Below are 10585 nucleotides of genomic sequence, written 5' to 3'. Positions count from 1 at the left end.
TCATCATCATATCTGACTTTCAAAGGTTTATATCATACATGTGACAGGCAGCATGCTAGGTGCTTTAAAAGTATTGTTTCTTCTAATTCCCTCAAAAACTCTATGAGATGGTATCATTACTTCAATGATAGAGATGAGGAAACTGAGTCTTAAGGAAATTACATACCTTGCCATGGGTCCTACATCTGTGCTGTTTATTATGTGCTAAATGCTAGAGACATAAAGATGAGGCAGATATCATTGCCTGTGGACTTGCAGTGACAGAGGTGGACACAGGAGATAATGAGACAACAAGGAGGACCACCTACTCTCTGTCAGTGTTTAGTGAGTCAGGGAAGGCTTCCTAAGGAGGGAGGGCTCACTTAGGGCTCCCTTCCTAAGGAGGGAGGGCTGAGCTGAGTCTTAGAGGAAAAGATAGCACTGGAAAGGGAGAGTGGACATCTAATTGTTCTGCCAGCCCTGCAGAACGCTCTTCTTCTGGGACTGATGTCCCTCTTCTTTCGTGTAGCTTCCGACCGTGAGATTCCTGCAGGATCTCACAACGTCCTTGACTCTGATCGAGTTGTCTAGAGGTAGACACCAACCGAAGCCCAGGCCAATCACAGACTTGCCCTAGGGGTTTTCAAACCAAATCTCTGAACAAACATCTATCCTTATCTAATGGCAGAAATTGAAGAATGAATGCAGGGGCTGTTGGCAGCTGGGTTTCTTGACATGTTGAAGGGATGATCTAGAGGGAGAGTAAGGCCAATTAAAAGAGAGAACAGGGACCAGTGGTAGAGAGAGAGCCTTGGTAGTCTGCCTGTTCCCTGGCTTGGTTTTTCATCATTCCTTTAATAAGCCAGATCAATCTGTCTTCTTCTTTTTTTCTGTTTGTTTATTTATGTTTTTAATTCATCTTTATTGGAGTATAATTGCTTCACAATACTGTGTTAGTTTCTGTTGTACAACAAAGTGAATCAGCCATATGCATACATATATCCCCACATGCCCTCCCTCTTGAGTCTCCCTCCCACCCTCCCTCCTTTAACTCAGTGGCTCCAGGTGGATTCCTATCACTTTCCACGGTAAGAGCCCTAATATACGTACTTACTAATAGGCATGAATGCTTGACTCTGGGAGAGTAAACGCTTAAACAAAATACCAGAAGCAAGAAGAGCAAGAGGTGAATTTAAACGGAGGAAGCCGCAAGTAGTTTGGTGTTTGTCAGAGTGTAAACATCAAGACAAGAAGTGGCAAGAGATGAGGCTAATAAGTAGACAGAATCTGATCATGGGACCTGGATATATTTTGCAAAGTACTTTGGACTTGATCCTGTATACATTCTGTTCATTCTACGGGGTTATAAGTAGGCATTAGGCAGAGGTTCTGTAAACTGTACAATAATTAGTAGTAATTAAGAGGCTCTTAACCTGGGAGTCACAGACAGGCTTCAGCTGTCTCCAGTCCCTCTCAAATAGCATGAAAAATCTGTGGGTGTGTACAGGTTTATTTGTCTTTGTTTTTGTTATGGAAGAGGTCCCTAACTTTCATCAGATATTAAAGGAGTCCCTGACCCAAAATATGTATGAACTGCTATCTATGTACAGGCATTTTCAGGAGTTACTGACTTCAAATATTCATGCAAATCTCATTGCCCCCCTCCCTCCGATTTCCTCACGACGCTTAAAAACTGTTGAGCACAGAGAAAATGCTTCATAACTGGTTGGACACTGTCTTAAGAGGGGATTTTCCTTTGGGATCATGAAACGATGTAAAGAGATGATATAGACCTGGTTATTTATAGAGATTTTAACCGGGAATATTGGATGTGACATCCATCCTGTTATTGACTTGGGCAGCCAGCCAAGACCTGCAGGCTCTCGGAGGTGTCACCCGGGGCACCAGCGTTGTCTCTGAAAGCCAGCTCCAAGCATCCTTGTCCTTCCACCCGCAGGTACAACGACTACAAGTCCCAGGACGCTTCGCTCGTGGAGCCTGGGCGAGGGCGGGGCGGATCTCCGCAGTGACGTCACCGTCCCGGGGCGGACCGAGGGAGGGCGGGGCGAAGGGGCGGGGCGGGGAGGTGCCGGAGCGCGCTGGTGCTGATGCAGGATGGCTGAGCTCGCAGGAGCCCGGGAGGTCTGAGCCGGGAGAGGCTTGCTCCCTGCGCATCGCCTCGTCCGCCCGCCGCGTGGTCCTGGGCAGGTGGTCCCGGGACGCAGCGCAGGGCCAGGGCAGGGCCAGGGAAGGCAGGTGTGCAGCTGGACGGGCCAAAGGTTGATAGACTGCCCACCTACCAGGTCTCGGAGCGGCCAGAGCTGCCCAGCCCGCCGAGTTCGCGATGACCTGCTGAGAAGCTTCGTCGGAGGCTGCGGGAGGCGGCCTCGTTGCGGGCGGTGCGGTTCTCGACCACCTCCCTAGTTGTGCGGAACCCCGTCCCCCCGCCCATCCCCGCGCCCCTTCCCTCTGCCGCCGGCAGAGATGGCGGATCCAGCCGAATGCAGCATCAAAGTGATGTGCCGGTTCCGGCCGCTCAACGAAGCTGAGATCCTCCGCGGGGACAAATTCATCCCCAAATTTAAAGGCGATGAGACCGTGGTGATCGGGGTAAGTGGCTGGGAAGTCTGGCCTCCCCTGCTGCTTCGCGCCGCAGCCCTGACGCCCCAGATCTGGCAGAGATGCTCGGGCTACCCCTTCGGACATCCCCTCGGGGCTGCCCTCTAGGGTGGACTCGACGAGAAATCCCCTCCCCCCCCGTAGTTCCCCTCTGGGCCGGTGGAGGGTCGACTGGGGACCATGGGGCGGGCCCCAGGCGGCGGGGGTCGGGGTGGGGGGCGAGGAAGTGTTCGGCGCCGCCATTGTTATTGGGGTGCGGGCCCGAGTGGGCCCATTGTTCCCCGCCCTGGCCACACCGCGTGGGTAGTGTGTTCAGGTTACCCTCAAGCCCACGTGTAACCCACAAATGATTCCAGTCATTGGTTCAATTTATCGAACACTTTGCCTCTTCTCACGAGCTTGGTGAAAGAAACAAGGTACTGGAAAAATCCTAGCCTCGGCGCGGAGCTCCCACAGCTGTGCAGAATTGGCTCCCCGCGGCGTTCCTCCTTGCTCTGCACGCGGAAGGCGGGGGATGGGGGAACACTGGTGGCCTTGGTGTCTCCTGCTTCCTCTCAACCCAGGCTGCCCTGGCTTGGGCCTCGGTTCTGACCCTTCCGCAAGAGGGCGACCCCCACTTGGTGTCCGCAGATCCTCGGGTGTGCTTCACGCTGGGTGGAGAGGAGGCTGTGCGCCCACGTCTGTGGGGCTGGGGGTCCGGAGCGCAACCAAATAGCCTCTGTGCCCAAAGAAGTTACTTTGTGTGGCTGGGGTCCCCTCCCTCTTGGTCTCCCTTCCCACGTTACCCCTCCCCCCTTCCCTCACCTCCGCAGACTTGGCTCTTTCTGCAGCGGGGCTGCTGGTGGGGGGGAGGGAATACCATTGGGTTTTAGTTCTCAAAAGAATATGTCAAATGAAATAAGCCAGCCTCCCCCAGCTCCACCGCCCTTCCCCCTCCGCTGTCCCCAGCGTGTGTAGCTGATGGTGCCCTCTTTGTATGCGAGTCGCGTGGGGAGGGACCGAGTTAATGGGAGCCTCCCGATCCCTGCTGACACGTTCCTGGCAGCCTGCTCGAGGCTGCTGATGCAGCCTTCCCGGCCTCAGCATTGATTAAGTGATGTCATCCCGTTTACTGAGCATGCTCCGACTAACCCCCTCCCTCCTATTTCACCCAGTGGCTGGTGTATTTAGGTCAAGTGATTGACAAGTGACAATTTACTTAGGGTCTCTGCCCGAGTCAGCCCGGCCCTTCTTAGGCACCAGAGGCCGACATTTGCCGGCCCAAGCAGTCCCAGCATCTTCGCCAAGGTTGTGCCGCAGTCCCTGGTTAGGGACCTGAGCACTGGCAGATGCTGGCTGAACCCGAAGACAGGCGCTCTCCGCGCGAGGGGAACAGAGGCAAGGCTCTGGCCTCGGGGCTTCATCTTGTACCTCCCTTAGGAAGGTAGCTCCTCTCGATGCCCTCTTCTCTCCTCCCAGTTTTCACAGCCATCAGAAAACCATGACCTCCAAATGCTATGGGGATGGTAGTTCACCCTGAGAGCTGACCTAAGAGGGCAGGAAAGAGGGGTTTTCTGTCTGCTTAGTGTTAAATTGAAGAAAAGATGTATGCTACAATTACTGATGAGGAAGATTCTATACTTAATGGCAGACATGGGATAGTGACATATCTATGGCCAGTACATGGGGCAGATGGGGCAGAGGTGTTGGCATACACCTCTAAGCTAGGGTCAGCCTATAGTCTGACTTGCTACTTCCTGAGCCACACTATGGTTTAGATAGAGTGGGAGTTACTGGGGACATCTAGTCCCTGCCCCTTTTCTTGTAACAATGTTTTAACAAGTAATTGTGCAGCCCTAGAACATGGTCTGATGACCCTAGTTTTTCAGAGGTTTTAAAGAAAAGCTGAAGTTGTTTCTTCCCCTTTTCCTCCTTCTTCTCCTTTTCCGTCTTCCTCTTCCTCCTCTTCCTCCATCTTCTAAGGGTGATATACCAGGACTAATGAAGTGGAGTAATAAGAAATCATCCCTTTGATCTGTGTGCAAGGCAGAGATCCTTAATCTTACAGTTATTCTTCTTTCATTTTGACACTACTATGAGTATATATTTAATTCCCATCTACATATTCATGTTATTGAGTGAATAAAGTAAAAACAAAGTCACCATATAAAAGAAGTATATTAAACAAAAGATTGTAGATGTGAATACACATGTAGCTTTTCAACTGTAAATTAACATTTATGATCATCTTACTATAATCCTTTCTTTAAAATTTTTATTTATTTATTTATCTTTGGCTGCATTGGGTCTTCGTTGCTGCACACAGGCCTTCTCTGGTTGTGGCGAGCGGGGGCTACTCTTCGTGGCGGTGCGCAGGCTTCTCATTGCGGTGGCTTCTCGTGTTGCGGAGCACGGGCTCTAGTAGTTGTGGCGCACGGGCTTAGTTGCTCCGCGGCATGTGGGATCTTCCCAGACCAGGGTTCGAACCCGTGTTCCCTGCATTGGCAGGCGGATGCTTAACCACTGCGCCACCAGGGAAGTCCCTTACTATAATCCTTTAATACAACAGAGAGTTTTCAGTTTTCTTTAAGGTAAATTTTTCTTTGAAATAAAGCATTCATATAGAAAAGTGTTTTCATAAGTGTACAGCTTGATGATTTTTTTTTTTTTATAAACGCTCCCTTGTAACCACCTCTTAGACTAAGAAACAGACATTTTCAGGACTGCAGAATTCTCCCTAGCATCCCTCCCAGTCACTGACTCCCTCTGCCTCAGGGTAACTACTATTCTGACTTCTAATGCCATAGGTTAGTTTAGTTTAGTTTTTTTTTTAAGCTTTATCTACATAAAACCATACAGTATGTTCACTTCTGTGTGTGAGTTCTTGCGCTCAACATTACTCTCGTCAGATTCATCCATGTTGTGGTGTGTAGCTGCAGTTTGTTCATCCTCATTGTTCTGTAGTATCTCATATGAATGTACCACAATTTAGTTATCTAGTAACTGGTCGTAACTGTTTGGATAGTTTCCACTTTGGGGCTCTTATGGATGGAGCTGCTATGAACACGGTTTTACACATCTTTCAGTGAGTGCGGTACAGAACAGAAGACTGCCAGATGCTGAAGGGTGCTGGGACTTCTGTTGGCATGTGCTAGGACCCTTCCCATTCCTGATTAATAATGTGTAACTAAAGGAAGTGACAGTTCTGGCAGCCTGTATCTGACTTTGTACACCAAATAGAATGGCTCCCCAAGTCAATTCAGTAGGAACCATCCCACATGGCTCAGTTGCAGGTGGAAACTGCCTTAGGGGGGCATTCCCTTCCTTGCTTGCAGGGACAGAGATTGTGGGGATGACCAAAGAAGCCCAGAGCCATCCAGAAATGTCACCTTCACTCCCAAGAGAGATGAGTGAAGAATGAATTTCTGTGCAGTTATCTGTGAGTCCAAATTCAGAATTCCAGACATGGTATTTGTTTTTGAAACTGGGGTGATTTTATTTCCTTTAATGTCTTGTTCATTTCTTATGGAGATGTATGCTAAGCGGGAGATTTTGCAGGTGGAGTTCCTAGATTTTTCTTTTTCAAGAAATGTCCTGTCTTGGAGGGATTATCTCTACCATTCTTGCTCCACCGCGCCCTCCACCCCCACCCCCATCCTGTGCAGAGCTTTCTTTCCCTGACTGCTCCAGCCACAGTCTCTTCCAACTATGAACTCTTGTAGCATTTATTCTGTATATGATCTCCTGATTTTTTTGCCTTAGATTATTTTTAATTTTGATCATATGTTTAATGACATTGTAAGGCATGTGTAGAGACAAGGCCCATCCATGTTTTGCTTCTGTGTACTTCCCAGGGCCTTGCCCATAGAAGGCACTTAATAAATATTTATTCATCTCTTTGTTGAGTATAGAAATCTTAACTCTGATGTATTTAACTGATTTCATGGACTTTTAATTGACTGTAGGCTGTTGGGGGTAGTTAAAAAAGAAGTTTAAAGAGATGTGCTATTCATTGGAGCAGGACTGGTAAGAGAGCATATAATACACTTAAATGTTATAAGAAAATTGGGAAAGAACCGTATCCAGCTTTGTTAAAAATTAGAAGCACTAATGATACTCGTGGTGAGCTAGAAGTGGAGGGCGGGGCTAGGGACTCCATAATTCTTCAGAGAAAAATATTGGATTTGCAGCATTTCTCAGAATACTCCTCCATTAGCTGCTAAAATTCCGTGTGAGTCATCCATTACTTTGAGCTCTGCCTATTGGTTTTGATGCATCTGTATTGTTGGAACTCTGTTTCAGAGAGTTCTCAGTGAGTTTCTTTGAAATGGACTCATACCCTTCAGTTTTGGGCTTTCCTCTTGTTTGCAATCCTGGGAAAGCAGGTGCTGTTAACCATGGGTGCTTTCCCTGGGACAATGTAAGTTCTGACTTGTTGGAAAGCCAAAGCAAAATATTATCTATAAACCCTGAGCTGGCCTTCGGGTGGAAAGTGGCCTCAGGCTGCAGGAGCTTAGATTAGTTCTGGGCAGTGGATGGGCAGGGAAGGCAGGAGCCAGGACAGAGACCAAATTCCAAGCCTGAGTTATCTTTGTGGAGATTATAGGCTGAAGATGTGAAGAAATATGGCTAGAACTTTTCTTTTTGTCCATAGCAATGGTCTTTTAAAGCAAGAGTATTTTCTTTTAAAATTTATACAGAGTAAAGTCACTTTTTTTGGTATATAGTTCTATTGTAGGGGTGTGAAAAATACAGAGTTGTGTAGCTATGCTGTATTAGTTTCCTGTTGCTGCTGTAACAAATTACAACAAATTTAAAGGCTTAAAATGATACAAGTTTATTATCACACAGCTTCCATAGGTCCTGTGGACAAAGGATGTCGCCTGCCATTGATGGTGCACCCTGAGGGGAATTCAGGACATAGAAAAACAGAATACTGACCCTAGATAGTTAAGATGCATATCGAAGGAATGTTTTCCTTAGCCCAGACTCTTTCATCTTCCCATACATAGAAAAGCACTAAAATCATTAACTTGAGATGTCTGTTTGTTGTGATTAGCAGTAATCTTTTGATGTTCCACTACATAGTTTTGTTTTGGTTTTTTTTTCCCCCTGCAAAAACTCCTGTATATCCCGACTCCTCCTTTACCTCTTTGGAACAGTCCCTCAGAGCTATCTGAGAGGCTGCCATCCCGGGCTATAGTCCTCAGTAAATGTCCTAAATAAAACATATTTCTCAGTTTTTAGGTTGTGCTTTTTTTTTTTTCAGTCGACAATCAGAAGTCCATCAAGTCAGCTGGTTTCTCTGTTTAGAGTCTCACAAGGTCAAGAGCAAGGTGTTGGCAGGGCCATGTTCTTTTCTGGAGGGTCTGGGAGAAAATTCATTTCTTTGCTCATTCAGGTTGTTGGCAGAATTCAGTTCCTTGTGGTTGTAGGACTTAGGTCCCAATCCCCTTGCTGCCTGTCAGCCTGGGCTGTTCTTAGCTTCTAGAGGCCACTCGCAGGTCCTGGCCACATGGCCCCCTTCCTCTACCTTAGGAGCCAGCAGTGGGTTGATTCCCTCTCATGCTTCAAATTTCTCCTGCCTCTTCTTCCACGGCTTGTCTCTCTCACTGACTCCTCTGCCTCCCTCTTTCACTTTTTCAGGGCCCACTTGGTTACAGTGAGCCCAGTCAGATAATCGGGGATAATCTCCCTGATATAAGGGCAGCTGATTAGCAATCTTAATTCCATCTGCAAAGTTCCTTTTATCCTGTAACTTTCACATATTCACAGCTTCCAGGGATTAGTGTGGACATCTTTTGAGCCATTATTCTGCCTCCACATACCATACTCAAGATACAAAGCAAAAAAAAAAAAGATACAAAGAAATTTCATCACTCCAAAAAAATAAAAGTCCTCATGCCCCGCCCCACCCGTAATCAAACCTTCTCCCCTCTCTTAACCCCTGGCAACAATTTATCTGTTCTTCCTTTGTATAATTTTTGCCTTTTCCAAATTGTATATATAAAAATGGAATCATAGGGCTTCCCTGGTGGTGCAGTGGTTGGGAGTCTGCCTGCCGATGCAGGGGACACGGGTTCGTGCCCCGGTCCAGGAAGATCCCGCATGCCGCGGAGCGGCTGGGCCCGTGAGCCATGGCCGCTGGGCCTGCGCGTCCCTGTGCTCCGCAACGGGAGAGGCCACAACAGTGAGAGGCCCGCGTACCGCAAAAAAAAAAAAAAAAAAAGGAATCATAAATTTAAGTATCTTTTTGAGCTTGGGTCCTTTGAGGTTTAGGTTGTTGTTGTTGCATGTATCAATAGTTCATTCCTTTTTATTGCTTAGTGGTATTCCTTTATACAAGTTTGTCACAGTTTATCCATTCACTTGTTGAAGGACATTTGTATTGTTTCCAATCTGGCATGATTCTGAAAAAAGCTGTTATGAACCTTTGAATATAGGTTCTAGTGTGAGTATAAATTTTTTATTTCTCTTGGGTAAACACCCAGGAGTGGGATTACTACAATATATCATATTGTAACTATATGTTTAACTCTAAGAAATTGCCAGTTTTCCAAAGTGGTTGTACCATTTTGTGTTCCCACCTAAAAGCGGTAACATTTTAAGCCAGACTTTTAAAGAATGTATTCAGTCACTGTGTCTGGTGAATACTAAGAGTAGTGTTTAGTAGTGTCAAGATATATCAGCCCTTCATTCTCTTGTGCCCTAACTTCAGAGATGTTTACATGAGATGTCACATGTTTAGATGACTTAGTGGTTTCCTGTAAACCTACCCTCTGAAACCCTGGAATGAGTGAACACAGGAGAGTAGCTATAACCTGGCATGTGTCACTGGAGGCCACTCATGTTGGTGGTGAGCACACAGTCGATGCTATGTAAATGACTGGGGGGTTGGTAGAGGCAGCGGGGAGAGTCAGACAGAACCGAGTGTGGATTCACTAGCTCTCTGTGGAGCATTTTTCAAGTTGCTTAGCTTTCCTGGGCCTCAGTTTGGTCATATTTAAGGTGGAGATAATTACTTATCTCACAGGGTCGTTGGGATGAAATGAAGTGGTCAAAACAGGGTCTAGCACAGAGAAAATGCTCAATAAATGCTAATTATCTCCCACATTTCCTATTCCCCTTTTAATTTTCCTCATTTTCAGAATTAGCCTTGCCCCCCAAAATTACTGCCCTTAACTCTGGCTAGCCCCTGAAAGCCCTTCTTGCATCCCCATTTCCTAGGAACTGGTTCACCCCATTCTCCTGCTTGGAATAGCCACTCTTCCTCTTACCTGTGGAATTCCTAACCATTGGAAGGCAGAGCTCAGGTTCCATTTACTCATAGACTATATCAGCTGTTCCTGTTATCTGCAATGATCACACATAGGTGTGTGCACACGCATGCGTGTGTATATCCTCCTCATGTAAATTGCAAGCTTCTGAGAAGCAGGAGCTGTTTTTTTTTTACGTCTTTGTCCCCTTTTCTGTCATTTTCTTGTTGCTTAGTAAGTGTATCTTGATTGACAGTTCTGTCTTCCCCTTTTCTCTGCCTGGAATCAAGTCTCCCTAAATGCCCATTTCTGCATTTCCTTAAATAACTTGGGCATCACTGGGGATTTCCCTCTGCTTCCACCTGTGCTCCTCTGGCCTAAGGCCCCTGTTTGATGACAGTGTTTTGCATCCTTGGCTTTTCTCCTCCCTCCGGAATACGAAACCTCCCCCACCTTTGGGTTCTCTTTAGTACCGGCCTCAGGTTTCTCACCCGTGTCTACTTGTTACACAAGCAAAAACAAAACTACATCCTCCCTAATGGTTTCTCTTGAGTTAAAAAAAAAAAAAAAGCTCCCTGACAGATCCAATTTCACTTGATTTCTCTCAGGTTTTCCATAGAGTCCTATTTTTGTGGCTGAGAAAGCTCCTCCCTTAACCCATTTCCTGCACATCAACCAAGTTCCTTTTAGTAGGAAGAGAGATGTTGAGTTTGTGGTTATTTGCACATATTGCAGAGCTTGCGAGAAAATAA

General features: G+C 46.8%; 1 protein-coding gene across 2 annotated transcripts in view; it reads left to right on the top strand.

Annotated features, from left to right (window-relative positions):
* Positions 1 to 2050: 2050 nt before the first annotated feature.
* KIF5C (kinesin family member 5C) overlaps positions 2051 to 10585 on the top strand; it is a 167541-nt gene continuing 159006 nt past the window's right edge. For both annotated transcript variants that reach the window (XM_067741992.1, XM_067741993.1), the window contains exon 1: positions 2051 to 2589. In XM_067741992.1, coding sequence (XP_067598093.1) covers positions 2464 to 2589 — 126 coding nt within the window. In that variant the 5' untranslated portion in view covers positions 2051 to 2463. The remainder of the gene's footprint in view (positions 2590 to 10585) is intronic.

Source organism: Pseudorca crassidens, chromosome 6 (genome assembly GCF_039906515.1).
Source record: "Pseudorca crassidens isolate mPseCra1 chromosome 6, mPseCra1.hap1, whole genome shotgun sequence".
Classification (NCBI taxonomy): domain Eukaryota; kingdom Metazoa; phylum Chordata; class Mammalia; order Artiodactyla; family Delphinidae; genus Pseudorca; species Pseudorca crassidens.
Note: the sequence above shows the minus strand (reverse complement) of the source record. Positions and strands in the feature narration are given on the sequence as shown.